At 43.2% G+C, this 21078-nt stretch overlaps 1 protein-coding gene across 1 annotated transcript in view; it reads left to right on the top strand.

Annotated features, from left to right (window-relative positions):
- The first annotated feature begins 12545 nt into the window (after positions 1 to 12545).
- Positions 12546 to 21078, top strand: part of HGFAC (HGF activator) — a 39009-nt gene continuing 30476 nt past the window's right edge. Inside the window, exons 1-2 of the mRNA XM_075261100.1 lie at positions 12546 to 12614; positions 13753 to 13811. Of these exons, the coding sequence (XP_075117201.1) occupies positions 12546 to 12614; positions 13753 to 13811 (128 nt within the window). The remainder of the gene's footprint in view (positions 12615 to 13752; positions 13812 to 21078) is intronic.

Below are 21078 nucleotides of genomic sequence, written 5' to 3'. Positions count from 1 at the left end.
GGAGGAAAATAGGGGGGGGGGGATTTTGATGCATAGAGCATTTTTTTGCGGGGTCAGATGTACTTTTTTGTTATACCATTTTGGGGAATGTCTATTGCTTAGATCACCTTTTATTTAAATCGGAGGCAAAACGGTGAAAAAAAACCCGGCAGGTTTAGTACTTTTGATTTTGACATTCACCGTACAGGAAAACTATTAGTAGACCGGGCATTTTCGGACACAGGGATTCCTAATGTATTATGTGTTTCACAGTAATTTTCTACTTTTACATGTATTCTAGGGAAGGAAGGTGATTTTAGAACTTTATTTTTTTTAAAGCTTTTTTTTTTAAACTATTTATTAGCCCACCTAGGGGACTTGAACCTGCAATCACTTGATTGCAAGTCCCATAGACGGCAATACACGTGTATTGCCGTCTATGGGAGATTCTGTACATTACTATTGCGGATGGTCATGGACCAGCCGCAATAGTAATATAGCAGTGACAGGCCTGGGAGCCATCAGTAGGCTCCCGTCTGTCACCGGAACAGGTTGGCTTCTGGGACCTCGCCCCACAGGAGTCTGCCTGCAACTTTACAGGTATGGGGCTGGTGGGGACCGGCCCTGGGAGTATTTTACACTTTGGGGGGGGGGAATTTATGCCCGCAATTAGAATGCATTTTAATTGTGGGCATTAGCTGCCGGCCTCCGTGTATAGCAGAAACCCGGTTGCTATGTTGGCCGCTCTGCAGCAGAGCGGCCGCCATTACAAACTCGGCATCCGCTGTCATAGACCAACGGATGCCGGGGAGAGTTTTAGACGCCGACACAGGTGCCGGGGCCTGCGGCATCGCTACACTCCTGTCCTGCAGAAAGCCAGCAGCGGCAGCAGTGTGGTGATGCTGCAATTCCGCTCTGCTCCTCCACATTCAGACTATAAGACGCACCCTCATTTTCCCCAAAAAATTTTTGGGAAAAAGTGCATCTGAAATATACGGTACATGTTTGGTATCCCTGTATCTGAAAATGCCCGCTCTATGAATCTATAAAAATATTTTTCCTGGAGGGGGGAGGAATCAAAAGTGCTGAACTATCTTTTTTTTTTATATTTTTTTTTTTGCCTTTGATTTTTGAAAAAAAGTGATCAAAAAGCGATATATTCCCCAAAATGGTAGGACTAAAATGTAGACCGGTCTCTGTATAAAACACCCTATGCATCCCTGTATATGGAAATATTTTTTTAAAAAAGTGTTGCATGTGTTAAGAGTATGCTGAATTTTCTTTTTAGTGGAGTTTTAGATTTTTAAGGGGTTAAAGTGAGAATCCTACTAATATTATAAGTGTGAAAGTTTGTGTGTTTGGATGTTTGATTTTGGATGTTTGTTCCTCAATCACGCTAAAACGCCTGGACGGATTTGCGTGCAATTTTCCACAAACATAGTTTTCCCTTAGGATTGAGTCACAGGCTACTTTTGGTGCCACTAAACAACATGGCTTCCTAGCAGGAGACTCACAAAAGCAGGACTCCTAGCCCCAGCTATAGACTCACACACACTGCCTGGCATTTCCTGCCTCAACCTGCCTGCACACTCCTTACTGTCACCTCAGGAGTAGCCCTCACTCTACTCACTCACATTTACATATAGCTTTCCACTATATAACAGATCACATTGTCTGTATCACGACATACACAATACAACACATCCCATCACATTTGCTAGCCCACCAAACTTTTTAAAGCACTTTTAGTTTCACATGTCTGTGTCCGCCCAATTCTCAAATCACCGCAGACGAAGTCGCGGGTAAAAGCTAGTACTATATAAATTTGGTATCCCCAGAATTGTACTGCAACAATAGAATACAGGTGACTTCATTTTGGCTGCAGAATGAATGCACAGAATGACAAATGGTACCATCATGAAAAGCAATTTGTCCTACGAACATTAACCCCTAATTGTTTGGTGAACTGGGAAATTTATGGTGTGGGGGGAATGCAACAAAAATCGGAAAATGTCACTGGCAGGAAGGGGTTAAGTATTGAACTGCTAAAGTAAAGCAGGGGTTCACATCTATCTGGAGACTCTGTCACAGAAACTACCAAATAGAGCAATACTAGAAACTACCCATTGGCATGTGTGATCATGTGTGTGTTGTGTTTTTTTTTTTTTTTTTTTTTTTTTTTTTTTATAGGACCTTTCATGGGTTTGGGCACAGGCAGTTCTATATACTGCTGGAATTCAGCGCACTGTCGGCTTTTCCGATCTGTGCCCCGAGTAAAGAGCTAGCGGTCCCAGTACCGTAGCGCTTTACAGTCAGAAGGGTGTTTGACACTCAGGTACGTCCTTCTCCACAGCAGCACCTATAGCGCTGTACAGTGTGAGCGGAGAGGAACGCCCCCTCCCCTCCTGATAATACTCGTCTATGGACGAGTACTGTGAGCAGAGGGAGGGGGCGTTCCTCTCAGCTCACACTGTACAGCGCTATTGGTGCTGCTTGTACAGAAGAATGGTCCTGGCAGTGTCAGAAACGCCCTTATGATGAAGAGCTATGGCACTGCTAGCTCTTTGCCCGGGGCACAGATCGGGAAAGCAGACAGTGCGCTGAATTCAGAGCACTGTCAGCTTTCCAGCAGTATATAGAACTGCCTGTGCCCAAACCCATGAAAGGTCCTGTTTTAAGTAGCCATGTTTAGTAACCTTGGAAAACCCCTTTAAGTCAAAGGTATCCATATTAAATTAGCAACATCACATAATAGTATTTCTGTATGTTCCTAGGGGAGATGTCTATTGTGGTACAAGCTGTGAATGATGGTTTTGGTGGCTGAGCGCCATTCCTAGGTCTTTTGTGTCACCAAAAAATTACTTAAAAAAATAACCTACAGTTTTCATTCTGGCTGCAAAGCCTAATAGACTGACATTTGCCATATTCTTTGAATAGTCACATAATTTACATTACACCACTACAATAGAAGAAAATGTTTCCATAGATCACACCACAACTCATCCACAACTGAGAGAGTCGTCCCCCCCTTTCCTTTCCTCCAGACGTTCCGCCTCCTGGTGACAGGCACCCAGTAGAAGGGGGTGCAGCAGAAAAGCCAAGGCAGCCGGCTCACCGGTGATTCAATATGTTCTTTCATAATAGCGTCCTAAGACTACTCATAAATCACATAATAAGTCAAGAATCAAACAGGCTTTATTGGCACATCCAAATAGATATTTGGCATTGCCAAAGCTAGTAAAGTGGGGTGGGGGGTGATTTGGGGTATAACAGTCCGTGGAGTCTCATCTTCCTCTTAGTTGGTGACCGCTCTATGGGGAGGTGGGGTGGGGGGGTGATTTGGGGTGTAACAGTCCGTGGAGTCTCATCTTCCTCTTGTTTGGTGACAGCTGGACACATATTGGGCAGCGATCTCCACAGTGGCCTCTTCTTCTCCCAGTAGGGAGTTTCCTCTTCTCGTCTGCAGATATGAAGTCTGGGATGTGGGCAGAGAGTCTTTGGTAGTAGACGGCCCTCACAGCTGAGTATTTGGTGCAGTGTAGCAGGAAGTGGGTCTCATCTTCTAGGGCCCCCTGGTCACAGTGCTGGCACAGTCTGTTCTCCCGTGGCTTGTACATCTGCCTGTGTCGCCCCGTCTCTATCTCTAGGTTGTGGGCGCTCAGTCTGTACCGGCTCAGGGTCTGTCTGTGTTTGGGGTGGCGTATTCTCTCCAGGTAGGTGGCCATGGTGTAGTCTCTTTGCAATGACTGGTGCACGGTGAGTTTCTTGGAGTTATTTATTGCGCTTCTCCATTCCTCGATGTACTGATCTTTGTCTTTCTCAATGGCCTGTTTTATTTGAGCCTTGTTCAGGGCATGTTGAGGTTTTGGTTTGGCAGACGGCTGATGCTTGGTTGGGGGGTACAGTAATAAGTAATGCTTCATGTGAGAAGCTAAGGGCATCTGTCATGGAAGAATCCCTGATCAGCTGTTGCAGCAGTCTCTGGGTGCGAGATACTACTAGTAGATGGCAGCACATTCAGTTCTTACTTAACCCCTTAGCGACCCTTGACGTAACTGTACGTCATGGGTCGCATGGGGATGTATGGAGCGAGCTCACACGCTGAGCTCGCTCCATACACGGCAGATGCCGGCTGTATAATACAGCCAGGACCTGCCAATAACAGCAGCGGTCGGTGCCCGAGCCGATCGCTGCTGTTAACCCTTTACACACTGCGGTCAAACGTGACCGCAGTGTGTAAACGGCGCCGGCGGCACGGGCGCCGCCATGTTTTGCCGATCGCCGCCCTCCTGAACGTCACATGAGGGCGGTGATCGGTTGCTATGACAGCCGGAAGCCTATTGAAGGCTTCCAGGCTTGTCTCTGCACTAGATCTATTAGACGATGCCAGAGGCCAGAGGCATCGTCTAATAGAAGTGCTGCGATTTTCCTATTCACTGCAATACTGTAGTATTGCAGTGAATAGTATGAGCGATCAGACCCCCTAGGTTTCAAGGTACCTAAGGGGTCTGATCATAAATGTAACAGAAGAAAAAAAAAAGTTTTTAAAAGTATTAAAAAAATAAAAAAAATATAAAAGTTCAAATCACCCCCCTTTCCCTAGATCAGCTATAAAAGTAATTAAAGAACATTAAACAAAAACATATTAGGTATCCCCGCGCTCCAAAATGCCTGAACTATTAGAATATTAAAACATTTATCCCGTACTGCGAACGGCGTAGCGGCAAAAAAAATAAAAACAGCCAAAAAGCGTTTTTTTCAACACTTTGCCTCCTATAAAAAATTTTATAAAAAGTGATCAAACCATCAGATCTTTCCTCAAATGGTATCAATAGAAACGTCATCTTGTCCCGCATAAAAAGACACCACAACCAGCTCCATACATGGAAATATGAAAAAGTTACAGGTGTTAGAACATGATGACACAAATTTTTTTTTCTATTTTGCAAAGTTTATCATTTTTTTTAAAAGTATCAAAACATTTCAAATACTATATAAATTTGGTATCACCGCGTTCGTACTGACACGTAGAACACAGGTAACATGTCATTTGTACCAAACAGTGAATGCTGTAAAAATTAAACCCATAAGAAAATGGCGCAAATGCATTTTTTCTCCAATTGCGCCTCATTCTGAATTTTTTTCCAGCTTCCCAGTACATTGCACAGCATATTGAATGATGCCATTACAAAGTACAATTTGTCCCGCAAACAATAAGCCATCATGTGACTCTGTGAACTGAAAAATGAAAAAGTTATGGCTCTTGAAATGTGAGGAGGGAAAAACGAAAATGCGAAACCAAAAAATGGCCTGGTCCTTAAGGGGTTAAGTAATAGGAAAGCTGCTGCAATTCCTCGGGACCACATGTATGCAGTGGACAGGGCTGCTGCACTGCTCCTATTCAGTGAATAAGCATGGTGTCCTCTATCACATTCTGGCACCTACACCGTTTAAGCTGTGCAGGGTCTAGGACCTGTCCTGAGTTTTGTGGCGTAGATTGTTGTCCCTCACATGGATTCATGTAATACATGGTTATGTGCGTCAATGTTTTCCAAAGTCCAGACCTAAATCCCATTGAGTATCTGCTCCATCCAATCTGGCTGCAAAGAAGAAGGATGGACAAAAATCTCAGTCTCTAGATGTGCAAACCTGGTAGAGACAGACCCAAAAGGACTTGTAGCTGGAATTGCAGTGAAAGGCGGCTCTACAGAGTATTGATATAGGGGGGCTGAAGACTTTAATATGTCACACTTTTCAGATTTTTATTTGATTATAATTTTATAACCATGTATCATTTTCCTTCTACTGTGCAATTATCTGCTACTTTGTGTTGGTTAGCATTTAAAATCTCAATAACATACATGTAAGTTTGTGGTTGTAAGGTGACAAAATGGGAAAAAGTTCAAGGGGTATGAATACTTTTGCAAGCCACTTTAGAGTAGCCACTATGCCTTGAAGGGGACTTGGGCCTCATTCAGACATCAGTATTCTAGTCAGTATTTTGCATTAGTATTTCTAAGCCAAATCCTGGAATGGAACACAAATTGCGAAAAACTAGAATGCAAAAACGTTCCTATGTTTTGGTTTAGGGGGCGTTCACACTACCGTTGGTGTCCGACTGCAGTGTCCGTTGCTACTGTCCGTTCAAGATTTTAGCAACGGACACTAGCTGTGTCCGTTACAACTTCCATTCATTTCAATGGGATTTCATCTGTTGTCAGTTTGTGTCCGTTTGTGTCCTTAAGGGTCCGTTAACAACCATGTCCGTTTTTTCAAGCGGACAGAGAAATCGCACATGCAGGATTTTTTTGTCCGTTTGAAAAAACGGACAGAAAGTGTCCGTTTTTTATTTAACATTGAGGTCTATGGGCAACGGACATATAACGGACAGTAACTGATGGCCATCAGTTACAGTCCGTTATTTTCTGTCCGTTTATTTTCTGCACATGCTCAGAAAGCATAAACAGCAAAAAGAAAAAAAACGGACAGTATAAAAAACGGACACTAACTGATGCTAACTGATACTAAAGTGTCCGTTTTTTTTAACTGATCCATTAAATGGATCAGTTAAAAAAACGGACACATTAACATCAGTTAGTGTCCGTTAATGTCCATTATGATAGGTGTCCGTTTTTTTTCTTTTAAACGGACACCTTCATAACGGACACCAACGGTAGTGTGAACGCCCCCTTACAAATACTAATGGAGAATGTCATGTGCCCTTCGCTGAGGCAGCTGGTTGGTCATGTGCGGCTTGGTCTTTTAAAAAAATAAATATTTAGGCCATAAAACCCCTTTAACAAATATGGCCCAACTGCACACGACATGAAGTCTGTGATGTGGAGGTCTTGTGACCCAGACATGCTGCACCCCAGCTGTTCTCCCCTAAGTCTTAGAGCACCCTCCATCCTCCAGCCCCAGGAGGATGCTGTCGAGCTGGGGGTTGTGACAAGCTGCTCTCTAGTCCTACCCTGGTTCATATTATTGCATTATCCAGAGTACTTGTGTTGTGACTGGGGTTCATTCATACTTTTTTGGTATTTTATGCATTATTTTTTTTCTTTGGATCCCTTTAATAAGGATTTTTTTTTATATGAATTGTACACCATAGGAATTCCTCATGTGTCATCTTTTTGGGGTACATAGGTAGGTTGTACTGTGGTTGACGTGTGCCATGTTACATTTGTGGACTCTTTGGAAATTTGTAAGTTTAGCTGTGCTGTATAGATCCAGACAGAATTTACAGTGTCATCTCGTGAAAGTAAACAGTTTTCACACTGGCCACTAGAGCAGGCCCAACATGCTGATGCTTTCTGTTTTCTGCAGCCTACTAGTCAGCTTTGATATATAGACTGAGACAGAGTTTGCAGAGTCATCTCATAAAAGTAAAATATTTTCACACTGAATACTAGAGCCGACACACCGTGCTTGTCATCAGTGGCATAACTACCGGAGTAGCATCAGCCACTACCGCTGCATTTTTTTCTTTTTTTAACAGGCTGTTACCAGCTGGAGTTACTCCAGCTGGTAACGGGCCCTATTTACTTTCCGATCCTGACAGGGGCTGGGATCGGTAAGTCGCCATGGGCCCCACAAACACTATAATTATACTCGGGGGGGGGGTCTTTTCAGACCCCCGAGTATAATAATCGGAGGCCCGGGAGAGGTATGAGAACATAAAAATCAGTGTTACTTACCTCTCTGGGCTCCAGGCAGGCTTCGAGTCTACTTCTGTGACGTCTCTGACATCACATGACCCGGGCCTGCGTCCTGGGTTATGTGATGTCCCAGACGTCATCGAAGATGGCCGACACCACCGAGGAGTGCAGCAGAGCCGGGGATAGGTAAGTAACAGTGTTTTTTTATGTTGGCATTCCTCCTCGGTCTCCCAATTATTATACTCGGGGGTCTGAAAAGGGGCACTTGATCAGGGGCCCCATGTCAAATGTTTGCCTTGGGCCCTTGCCATTCCTAGTTATGCCACTGGTTGGGGAGTGTTTAAATGCTTTTGCAAATCCTATCCTTCCTACTTAATATTATAAATACTTAATATTATAAATGTGAAAGAAAAACGGCTGAATGGATTTGGATGAGATTTGGCACATAGATAGTTTGTAACCTCAATTAAAACTTAGTCTACTTTTTATCCCCGTAAATGACATGGCTTCACTACTGTTATGAATTTATGTTCACATACTATATTATACTGTTCCTACAGCAGCCTTATCTCAGGTGCCAGAGCTGTTATCTCTCTGTGTAAACACATGCTATCCCTCAGTGTGTATAAACATTTGCATATTATCTGATCTGCTCCAGGCAGTGCTGACACACTAACATAGGAAAACACTTTTAATCCAAATTGGCAGTTTGTCAATTTTAAACATGCTGGGAAAAAGATAAGATAATCCTTTAATAGTCCCACAGTGGGGAAAAAGAGAATCTGTTGCAAACAACGAGAGCACTGAAGGTAGCCAGAAGTCACAGACTTCTCCTCAAGTGGAGCTGAGGGAGATCATCGATGCCAACAACACTCTCATTATATGGCCTCCCAGCGAGCTGCTGAGATGCCGCAACAATGGCGGGAACAGCGCGAGGAACGAGTTCAGCGGCAGGCCAGATTGAGAGTTACTGAAACGCCGGAGCAGGCAGATCATCAATGCCAACAACATGTTCGTTATATGGCTTCCCAGCGATCTGCCGCAACAATCACAGGCACAGTGCGAGGAACAAGTTCAGCAGCAGGACAGCTTAAGAGCGGCCAAAACGCCGGAGCAGGCAAACCATCGAAGTTGCTGAATATAGGCAGATCATCGACGCCAACAACACGCAGATGAAGTCGCGGGAAGACGTTAGTGTATAATAAATGGCATCTACAGAAGGCCAAGATAGATAGTATAGAAATAATAAACCAGAGTCCTATTAAGTCACCCAGTAAAGAGAATGAGCCCTATTATGGATTCTAGCTTGTTACTGAAGTGCTGACCTCTGCTGGTTAAGAAGAGTAGTACATCCTTCTCATGCTACCAAGTATAGTCAGGAATTTAAGGAAAATTAAAATTGCTATAATACATACAGCAGTATCTATCTGACCGGATATATTTATCTTATATGTCTTCCCTTCAGTTTTTTATTTTAGTTTATATCAGTGGTTAGAAGGTAAAATGTAACGTGTGGTCCGGATTCCCTTTGTCTAGTGGGGTTTACTGCAATGTCTGAAATCTTTAGGGCAGAATACATGGTTAAGGATGCAGACTGTATTGGATTGTATAATAAGACCCCATTACAACCCCTCCCCCCTCCCCCGAAAGTACCTTGGCAGTTGGATGTTGTAACTACTTCCTCCCACCTGCAGGGGCAGTATACTACAACCTCATCAGGTATGCTTCAATGTGCCCCACCTCAACCCCTACATTTTAGAAATACGATCAGGTTCATTGCATTGCATTGTACTGTAATACGGTGTATTGCAGTACATTGCACTGGGGATCAGCAGATCCCAGGTTCAAGTCCCCTGAGGGACACTAAAAAAGAAAATAATAGAAAAATAAAGTATACAAAATAAAAAATAATATTAAACTCAGAAAACTCAGCTTTTAATTTGAAATGTATCATGACAATAGTAGAGTCACTTATCGCTACTTTTGATAATAAATCTAATACAGATTTATCATGATGATCTTCACTCGCTACCGTCCGGGTGTCCGTGAACTCTGATGGACAATAGTGACCTTGAGCAGTCCGAGCTGTCTGATGATCTGTCAGGAAGAGAGTAGGGGTCGCTCTCATCATTGTCATTAGTGTCTAGGCCGCGTTGCGCGATTTACGGATTTTCCAGCGACTGACATAAGGACAATATCACTTTCCGTACAGAAGGTGCACACAGATTCCAGAAGAGTTGCTCTCATCAAGTCTGCAGTCGTCTTGGGAATTGGCAGCTAATGGCTAAAGCAGGCTATCCACAGTTTCATCATGCTCCTATGTGTGAGCTCTGGGGTCAAGATTAATGTTCAGTATTGGCGCAAATTGGCATCATTAGAGGCTGTTAGTGAGGCCGGTAAATAACTGCACTCAGAATGGGAATGATCCTTCTGCTGCATTTAGGAACATGCCCCATAATGAGCGGGCGGCCATTGATTGGCCCGTGATTGGGATGTTTGCAGTCTCCGCACGATGCCATGGCCATTACAAGATGTCTCAGTACAATCTGCCGTCTCACTACTTGATATGGACAATCAGTTGTAGCTGATACAATCACAGGCCATGATTGGATTTTTTTTTTTTCGTGTTTTTCGGCTAAGGGTCACTACAAAACTGACAACATCAAAAAGAGCAGTAAGACATAAGGAGCTGATGTCCTAGACATACTGCAAGGTGGCGTGTGCACCTAAAAAGCTATAGGTTACTGATATGTAACCTACAAATAAGGGGAATTTATTAGGCTGAGTGCGCCAAGGTTTGTGCGTAAAAATGGTGACAGGAGACATCCATGCCCAAATCCACCTACAAGTAGCTAAAATCTATACCAGTGCCTGGCTAATGTAGAGGCGGGAGCCTCTTAAAGGGGATCTCTGGATGGATTTTTCAAAAATATGTGCCGAATTGTCCAGGGGGCAGAGCGAGAATGAAATGATGTATGACATATAGCATTCTGTGCTTGGTGACAGGTTCTCCAATAATTCGGGCTCATCTTTCACCACTAGAGGAATTGAATGAGGCCCCTTGCAGACGACCATGGCGTGGATCAGTGTGCTGTGTATTTTACAGAGAGCACGCTGACCCATTCTTTTCCATGGGCCCATACACACAACCATGATTTTCACGGTCCCGGGTGCGGGCCAACAATCCGGGCCGCATCAGATAGGACAGGTCCTATTCTTGTCCTATTTTTCGGCCCATGCACCTATTCATTCAATGAAAGGAGCCATGGAAGCACGGCCCCTGCACAAGCGCTACACAGGGACATCCCCGTGTCCTCCGTGGCAGCCCGTGCTTTTAATTCACGGCAGGCTGGTTGCAGCATGGTCGTCTGCAAGCGGCCTAAGACCTATATCATAATAATTTCTTCCCAATGTTTTGATCCCACTTACAAATTTTTGCTTTATATTGTTTTTCTCAGCAAGTTGAATTCGACATCCATTGACTTAAAAAAAAAAAAAATTGCAAGTTTCATCTTCTCAATAAAGGAAGAACACAGTAAGAATAAACAGTTCTCTTGATACCTCTAATAATCAGCTTTAATCTGTTGGGCAACGAAAAAGTGCTCAATTTCCAAACAGCTCCTCCGCAGTTGAAATTAAGTATTACATGTCTTCATTCATTTTAAAGGGGCTCTATCAGCAAAATCATGCTGATAGAGCCCCACATATGCGTGAATAGCCTTTAAAAAGGCTATTCAGGCACGTAAAAGTTATATTAAACTAAGAAAGAATGTGCTCTGCTTACGGATCGTGCACGCTGGGCGGGCATTCAGGGTGTGCCGTCTTCTTCATCCACGCCTCTTCTTCCTCCGATGTCCTCGGGTCCCGTCCTCCTCTGGCGCTCGCGAACGGACATTAATAAAAAAAAAATAGCCTGGGCGCATGCGCAGTAGCCGTAGTAGAAGCCGCATGCTACTGCGCATGCGCCCAGGCCATTTTTTTTTATCAATGTCCGTTTGCGAGCGCCGGAGGATGGGACCCGAGGACATCGGAGAAAGAAGAGGCGGGGATGAAGATGAAGACACACCCTGAATGCCCGCCCAGCGTGCATGATCCGTAAGTAGAGCACATTCTTTTTTAGGGTATTATTTTAAAACGGGGGGGGGGGTAGTTTAATATAACATTTACGGTGCCTGAATAGCCTTTTTAAAAGCTATTCACGCATATGTGGGGCTCTATCAGCATGATTTTGCTGATTGAGCCCCTTTAATGGAAGACAGACACAGTTTTTTCCAGATGCAGAATTTTTCAGCTTCTGCCCTGTGAACCTAGCCTGATGTAGGACAAGACGAGTCCTCCTACACCATAGTTATTCTTTGAATCCACTCGCCACCTTGACCTGGAGATAAAAATCACAAATAGAGGAGCCCCCCGCACACCCCATTATCTCAATAGGGTGTATGAGAATGGATTTTCTTAATTGGCCACCTCCTTTAAGAAAGAATATTAACACTTATAGAAATGTGGCTCTATTGTTTACCTCCAAAAGGTGGACATTTTGCAAAGTGAGAGGCACAGAAGGATTGGGGACACTTGGCTAGTCGGGGCCCTTGGCTGGATTTGCTCCATTCCTATCTCTATTATAGGAAGGTTTATGACAGAGGTGTGTTTGTTTCATTGCGTTACTTATGTTTTCCAGTAATAACTTCTACTTTTCTGCCGCTTACAATATCGCCCACCAGATTACTGGTTAATAATTACTTGCTAATTTTTCCCTTTGCTTGCAATGTGCACGGAGAGGCAGAGACAGGAGCAGGAAATCACATCTGCTTGCAAAACACCAAGATGACCATTTGACCATCCGTGTTGTATTTACTTTAGCTGAAGCGCCCTGCAAACTTTATCTCTAGCAAAAGGCAAGGACACAGCATGGAGGCCACCGGCCACTTCTCATGGCTCTGTCTCTTGGTGTTTGGCGTGGGCCAGATCTGCAGTGCGGTGGTAAGTACATGAAGTTATGTCCCTTATATATATATATGGTACACGCCAGGGCTCTGGGTCCAGAAGAAATATTAGTTGTTTTGTATTATATGGACATGACGGTCTTTTGGAGACAAGATGTTTCAAACTTTGCATTGTGAAGGTGAATTTCTTTATTTTTTGTATTTTTTGGACTTCCGACAAAAAAGTCAAAAATTTCCATGTTAAATTTTTTTATGTACACAGCACAGATAGTTCTACTATGTGTGCTGCCACTGGGGAGTATTATAATGTACAGGGAGATCAATAGGAAAATTTATCAGCCAGCTATTTTCTAAATTTTTCAAAACTACAACTCCCAGCATGCCCCGGCAGCCGAAGAGGAACATGTGGGGGGTGAGTGATATAGCATGTATCCTATGCATAGGGATGACAAATATGTGCATATGGTATGATGTGTGATGTGCCTATGACATCTGAGAACAAAGGTCCTTCTTAGTATAAGTGCCCTTCTCTCCTGTAGCTTGTATGTACAAATTTCTGTGTACAGAAGACAGGCCCAAGGGGAAAGGAGGGCAAACAATCCTGCAAGAAGTTATTTTTGGATTTTTGAGATGGTATACCTTCTGTGTGATATACATGTAGGTAACCTGTATATGTGTTATGTAGTCTGTTTAATGGTGACCATAGAGGAACAGCAGCACCCAGATCTTGGGGCCCGCTACATAAGAGAACACCCATATGATAAGGCCCAGGGGTAAATTCGGGCTATAAGGCTGCTCCAGACATTGGCCAGATTTCCAGGCTGGAATACAGGAGACCAGGATTGTGCATATCATGGTTATCTGTAATACTAGGAGTCCCTGCCCCCGCTGGCTTTACTGTCCTATACCATATACACTACAGAACAGGGACACTAAAGAGTCCATAGGATGAATTTCCATTTGGTCCTGCAGGGTCTGTATGATCACATACAATATATGGAGCGACCATAGAAAACCAAAAATCTCATTGTTGGGGCTTCAGCAGTCAGAACCTCCTTAGAGAATATCTGTTTTACAGAAGTTTATCAATCCTTTGTATTATTTTTCTCTCTTATGTATCTTTACAACTACTTGATGGAATATACTTACGAGTACACGCTATTATATTCCAGCAGAGACCTGGCCATGACAGCCACAGGCAATTTAAGATTTTATTGCCTATGAGACAAAGTCTAAATATTACAAGCAGGATACAAGGTAAGATGTGCTCATCGCCTTAAAATACATCTAGTCACTTGGACTTGTTCATGCCAACTACAATGGTGCTTGGAGGTTGCTGAATCCTTCAGAATTTTCTTTATTTCTTCTTAAATTTGAGCTAAAACTACATCAGATTGTCACACAAAAAAATAGATAAAAATAATAAAAAACCTGGCATCAATGTCACCCTGTACCTTAAACCGTGACCCGTGGTGTTGTTGTGTATGGGGGAGGGATCTATAGGATGGCATATTATGCTCGGTGCACATTACTCTCACCTCTCCATTGTTCTGGTTCATTGGAGGACCATCTGGTCGTAGGACCAGAACAATGGAGAGACATACTGCTAAAATAGTGGGGTCTGGTGGACCTCATAAACTATACTAGGGTTCCTCAGCTGTACATTGGTTGAAAACTGAAACCAATAGAGGAAAAAGTCCTCCGTGGTTTTCTCTGCTGATTTTCAGGTGGACAGATGTGAACATAGCCATAGGTGTAGGTAGGGAAGAGTAGTGCAGCAGTGACCACCTATATAGCCAGCATGTAGCAGAGCAGCAAGCCTTGTTCAGCCATTGTGAATGGACTAGTGGACTGGTAGGAAGAGACCAAGGACCGAGAACAGAAGACAGACCTGCCAAAAGAAAGACTGAGCAGTGGACAGAGTCACTAGAAGTGCTGGAACCTATTACAAGACCAGTCCTCCTTACCATAAAGAGAGTTTGGACCAGTGGACTGGGGGGAGTTTCAAGGGTATTGTCCCTTCTCCTGTGTACCCTTCACAGTGTCATCTAAAACTCCTGCCTGAGTCATAAGTCCTGGTGAACAGGTAAAATTCCTACCTGTGTCGCAGGTCCTGGTGAGGCTTCAAGCATACCTAAACTTTCAGACAACTTTGTGATTTTCTGGCAGTATTTGTGTCATTAATAAATATTCTAATATACTTTATTAATTATAATTTATATTACTTTATTCCCAAAATATACATTTTGTCGCTTGTTTCTCTATTGGCAGCAGAAATCCTCACTGCTTCCGACATGACTATAACACAGAGAAGCTGAGTCTGGAGGATGGTCATGTCAAACACATCTATCTTTGGCATTATGAGGGGTATAAACCTGGTGTCATGTGAAAGCTGAAATTTTCATCTTTAATATGCCACCAAGATCACAGTATTACCTGTATTTCTGGCAATATCTCCAGTTGAAAACATAGGGCTTGTTCACATCTGCGCCCGGTCTCCGTTCATACAGGTTTCCATTTCTTGCTCGAAACTGGGCAGGAGATGGAAACCTGCAGGCATGTTGAATGGGTTTGAAAAGTGTCCGGCCGTGAGCGCTGGTGAGCGTTTTATGCTCTCTGCGGCAAAACCTTTTTTTTTAACCGGACGCAGAGTCGAACATGCAGGAATCTGTGTCCAGTAAAAAAAAACAAACGGTTTCGCCGCGGAGAGCATAAAACACTCACCGGTGCTCACAGCCAGACACTGTCTGACAGGTTTCCGTATTCTGCATACAGTAGACGGAAACCTAAGTACAGAGATCGAACGCTAGTGTGAACCCAGCGTCAGGATTGGGAGCAACTGCAGCTACATAATAAATGTGCCAATTTCGACTGGGTTTTGACTGATGATATCTTTTTGTTGAGGATGGTGAAGGAGGGAGGAGAAGTAGTTGGTCGTGTTTGAGAATATCATGTGACTGGTCTTCATCGCAAAGGCAGATGTCTAGGTAGAAAAGTAATTTTTTAAATTCTTAATATATACATAAAAATGTTTGGAAACTTTTGGAAGATCCCTCCTAATAATGGTAAAACAGAGAGAATCTAATATTTCATATGACACCAGAACAGTGTTAGATTGAGGTTCCTTGGACCTACCAGATAAAATGATTCTTGGGTCCTAACCTTCAATAATGCCAAAGAAATAGACCATAGTATCCTTCAAATTTGGGTGTCTTTTGCTGGACCATTACTGTGTAGGAACCTGGGCCCATCATAGGAACCTTTGTTACTCTGGTGGGCCGGGCCGACACTGCACCAGAACCACTGTTCTAAGTTTTATAATGTCCAAGCTTCCCTGCACTATACAGTGAGACGCAGTGAGAGGAACAGGGGAAAGAATACAAAAGGGACAGAAAGTGGATTGTAGCACCGGATTTCATGGAAAGGAGTCAAAATCTGTACGAGATTACAAAATCTACTAATGACAAAAATGCTGGTAGAGAATAAAAACTTATTAATGATACACTTAGTTAAAGGGAATGGGCCCCTGGCAGTAACCAAGTATATGGAGGGCTCACCCATAGGATCCCTACTTTTTCAGGAAAGCAGGGATCCCCTAGTAGCTGTTTAGCGGTATTATTCAGGGCTCTGTGGCCTGTCTTCATGGTAGCTACATTGATAGCAATGTAAACCTTGTTTTGTTTGTTCCTTTTGAAACAGACAGAAAAATTGCATTACAAAAGTGTCGAGAAGTGTGAATGATGGCAGATGATGAAAGTGAATACTGTAGGATCTGAGAGAATTAGACTGCACTTCAGACAGATTACTCTGGGAATACACGTATACTATAATGGGAAGAGACGGCTCCGTAATGCGACAAAAGTACAAAGTAATAGGATCCTCCATGTTAGGAGGTGTCAGCCCGGCTTTGATTCCCTATAACTCCTTCCTCTTTTATGTCCTCCTTGACATATATAAAGGAAATACGTAGCTTGACAAGGTTACTCAAATACAAAGAGGAACGCTATGAACAATTTTCGGTACAACACTAAATATAGGTACAGAAAAGGCTGTAGTCTGAGGAATGAATCTAATCTTAAGACTGAGAAAGCAACATATATGTCTATCTTTAGAATCAGTGGGGGTCTGACAACCAGGACCCCTTGGATCAGCTTGTGCTTCACAGGCCATGTGGTGTCAAGATCATTGGTCATATGACCTGATCACAGCTCGGTTCCATTCAAGTGAGAGGCTGAGGGCTCGTTCACATCTGCGCCCAGGACTCCGTTCTGCAGGTTTCTGTTTCCTGCACAAAACAGGGCGGGAGATGGGAACCTGCCGGCATCTTTCAAACCCATTAATTTAAATGGGTTTGAAAAGTCTCCGGCCGTGAGCGCCGGTGAGCGTTTTATGCTCTCCGTGGCGAAACCATTTATTTTTTAAACCGGACACAGAGCCAGACATACAGTACTCTGTGTCCGGTTTAAAAAAAAAACGGTTTTGCCGTGGAGAGCATAAAACGCTCACCGGCGCTCACAGCCAGACTCGGCATGACAGGTTTCTGTCTTCTGCATGCACAAGATGGAAACCTGATAACGGAGTCCAGACGCTGGTGTGAACCCAGCGTAAGCTGCAATACCAAGCACAGCCACTATAATATACTGTGCTATGCTTGGTAAGTAGTGAAGAAGCTGCAGCACTCACCTACGGCTTCTTCAAACAGCTGATCAGCAAGGGTCCTGTGTGCTGGACCCCCACCAATCTTTAATCGATGACCTATTCTAAGGACAGGAAAAAGCCCTTTTAGACTACATGCGCACATTGTGGGCAACACTTGGATTTTCATCACCAATATACGGGGATGAAATTTGCTCTAAAATCAGTGACAAAATCTGCATGTAGCAAATTTCTGATTAAGTCACAGGTTTAGTCATAGATTTTGGCGCAGAAAATCAGAGGGAAATAATATTATGTGTGCATGAAAGCTAAAGCGGAAATCATTATTCCCATAATCCCCAAAACAATCCCAACAGCTCTCCTATAGAAATAAATGAGTTCCACATTTTAGGGTTGAAAGTTCTCACTGTGATATCAGAGGGGTACCTTCTCTATAACAGACCCCATAGGCCTCCTTCCATGATATATTATGGGCTCCGTGGTTCCTTTTCAGCCCCTGAGTAGTAAAATGTCAGAACTTTTTTGTTATATACATTCGGTTGATATTGTCTAGAGTGAATAAGATTAGTTGGGCAAAAACCCACCAGTGGTAGAGGGTGACATTAGGGTGATCACTATATTGATTCCTTGAAGATATTATGTGATAGTGGTAGAGGATTTATATCTTCATGCTGTGACTTACAGGTCTATGCCATGGACTCACCCACTTGACTATAGAACTTATTGTATAAGATGTACTTATGGCATAATAGTAATGTTGTTGGTATGGCCTACATTGATCTAATGTGTATGACCATTTTGTAGGGGGCATGAATCATGCAAGGTCACCTAGCATAAGCTATGAACGTCCCAAGCTGCAACTTAATGGGGTTTTCCCATCTCCCTGTCTCAGCAGTTTGCTTGCTCTCTCTTCTTCTCACTTCCTGTATTCTTCAACAAGCTGGTGGGCGGCTTTGACTGTTTGATGTTTAGGACACTAGAAGAACCTTACTAGATATAGACATGAGAGATCACTTATTATGATTACTAGAAAACTAATATACACAGATCAATTGATATGCAAAGTAAATGTATATGACATTACATAGGTTTGGAGAAAAAAACATGTACATGCTCCCTTGCGGTTAACTCAATGTTACCTTTTGTATAAAACTGTCTGAGCCTTTATTAGCAAACTGCAATTAGCTGAACTGATTGCCCCAAGCATAGAATGGATGACAGCATTTCTGAAAGTAATACAGACAACTCAGCTCCCCTCTCCTCCAGAGATCAGAGAGTCACGTCATCAGATAACAGGTCGGGTGCCCCGACTACAATGTGTAAACAATGGGAGAAATAGTTTCACACAGCATGCAAACAAAGCAGCATTGCTAAAGCAATGTATTGTAGAAAACTCTTGAATTTACATAGCAGCATAGATAGGATCTCTGAGATGGGAATTCTCTTTTACAGGGAATGTGTCACCAGGAAATTACCTATATTTTTAACTGAGTTTTTAAGTTAAACATATTTATTTTTTTTGATGATTTCTATTTAAAAATAAGAACTAAACCCTATAATTTTTACTCTGGCCACTAAGCCAAATAATAGACAGAATAATATTCTGTGGACATTTTCTTTAAAGCAGTCACCTTATTTACATCACAGACAGGCTTACAATAGAAGATAACACCTTTATTGATGACACAACTGACTCCCCTCCCCTTCACAGAGCATCCAGAGTCGGCTCCAGACTATTGCTGCCTACGGCCATGACTATGCCATAAAGGATATCTCTATATGCTGTTAGCAGAGCAGCAAAGATGGCTGCCCCCTTGATAAAAACTAGAAAAAGTTATAGAATTCAATATCCGGTTTTATTAAATACATTAAAAAATTGGAAACAAATTTCCTTTTAGAACCCTTTCAAAAAGTCTCACATGTTGCATGACCAACATTTGCGCTACGACTACATGCAGTTCTCGTCCACGCATGGCGCACTACACCTATCCAGAATATATAAAGCACTGAGATACTTGTAATCATTAGGGCCCCTTCACACGGCGTAAGCTCGGAATGAGCCGAGCCGTACACGCGAGCGCTTCTAAAAACTTCCCATTCACTTCAATGGGAGCGCGCGTAAAGCCGGCTGTACGCGCGCTCCCATTGAAGTGAATGGGAAGTGTTTAGAAGCGCACGCGTGTACAACTTGGAATGAGCTGAGCACTTACGCCGTGTGAAGGGGCCCTTAGGCTGAGTTCAGATGGGGCTTTTTGGTCAGGATTTTGAGGTGGAATTCGCCTCAAAATCCTGACCAAAAAAACGCCTCCTATTGAAATCAATGGGAGCTGGTCATTTCATTTTTCCACGAGCGGTATGTTCCGGCTCCTGGAAAAAAGAAGTGACGTGCTCATTCTTCAAGCGGATGCCGCGGCTGGACGTTCGCCTGAAGACACTCCCTCCCGACTAGGCCCATTCATTTGGGCCTAATCCAGAGTGGAGTGCCGCGACCGGATGCCGGTGCACTGCACCAGCATCCAGTCGCGGCTACCCTTATTTTGGTCCGAAATCTGAGGCGTCAAATTCCGGACCAAAACCTTCCATCTGAACTCAGCCTTACATTTACTGAAATAATAAGAACGCTGAGTTTTTGGCTCCGATCACGCTTGACAGTATTCGGGATATTAGCCAAGGTCTCCTTTCTCGTCCAACAGATCATCTGACTTGTAGATACCAACATTTTGTAGATATTCTCTGACACTTACAATGTTTTACCGTCCTCTTTAGGTCTTAGATTGATCGACAAGATTCCTTCCCTCAGACTCGGTGGGCAATTTGACCACAATGGGGCAGATTTACTAATCCTGTCTAATATGCAGACAGTGTAAATCTAACCAGGTAGCCTACAAATACTCCAGATATATCCTAGTGGTTAATGTAGATGAACCTGGCACATCTATACTGTCTAGTCCAGGGGTCATGACATGCACAATTATCAGCCTGCGGTCTTTCAATTGGGTCGGCAGAATTGGGAAGAAAAGAATCACCAACCTAATTCTAAATCTTCCAAACCTGCGGCCTACAAGCTTGTGCTGATACTTATCTCTTCACTCCTTGGCCCATGCCGCTCTCTTCCCCTGCTTATGGCGCACATATGTCACAGCATTGCCCCCGGAAGCAGAGAAGCAAGGATTTAAGCCACTGTTGGGTAGGTTATTAAACTATATGGGGCTGCAGCTGGGGACATTAAACTTTATGGGTGCACTACTGGGGTTATTTAACAATAAATTTGTAATGTATAGAATTTGAAAGACATGCGGCCCTTCTACTTCATATGTTTTCTATGTGCGGCCCATTTGCTGGGCTGAGTTTGAGACTCTTGGTCTAGTTTAAAGTTACAAAACCTATTAGCTGGCTTAGTTTGCACCTGAATTTGTGCATCATTTTTTCCACAAATTTGGTGCACATTGCCACATCTAAAGCCTTGCTCCCTTTCGGACAAGCTCAAGACACAAAATAATTGTAAGTCAAGGCATATAGGTACAAGTTAACTCAAAATACTGGCACTTTTAGTTCTGTAAACCCACCCTCAAATGCTTGAACCCCCCCCCCCCCCCCCAAATGCACAACCCTTAAATCACAGACTGAAGCCAAGAAATTTTCAAGGACACTGCCAACAGATCAAAGTCTAAGATGTTTAACAATGCCCAATGCCTAAAACTGTCACCCAGTGCCCAAGTAGTACTGTCAAAGAGAGCCCAAATTATACCATCACAAAGTATCAAAATAATACCGCCATACAGTGATTAGAAAATACTGCCCTACAAAGCCCATATCTTACTCCAAGGATATCATCATACTGA

Source organism: Leptodactylus fuscus, chromosome 1 (assembly GCF_031893055.1).
Source record: "Leptodactylus fuscus isolate aLepFus1 chromosome 1, aLepFus1.hap2, whole genome shotgun sequence".
Classification (NCBI taxonomy): Eukaryota; Metazoa; Chordata; class Amphibia; order Anura; family Leptodactylidae; genus Leptodactylus; species Leptodactylus fuscus.
The sequence above is the reverse complement of the archived record's forward strand: the minus strand, read 5'-3'. Positions and strand labels throughout refer to the sequence as shown.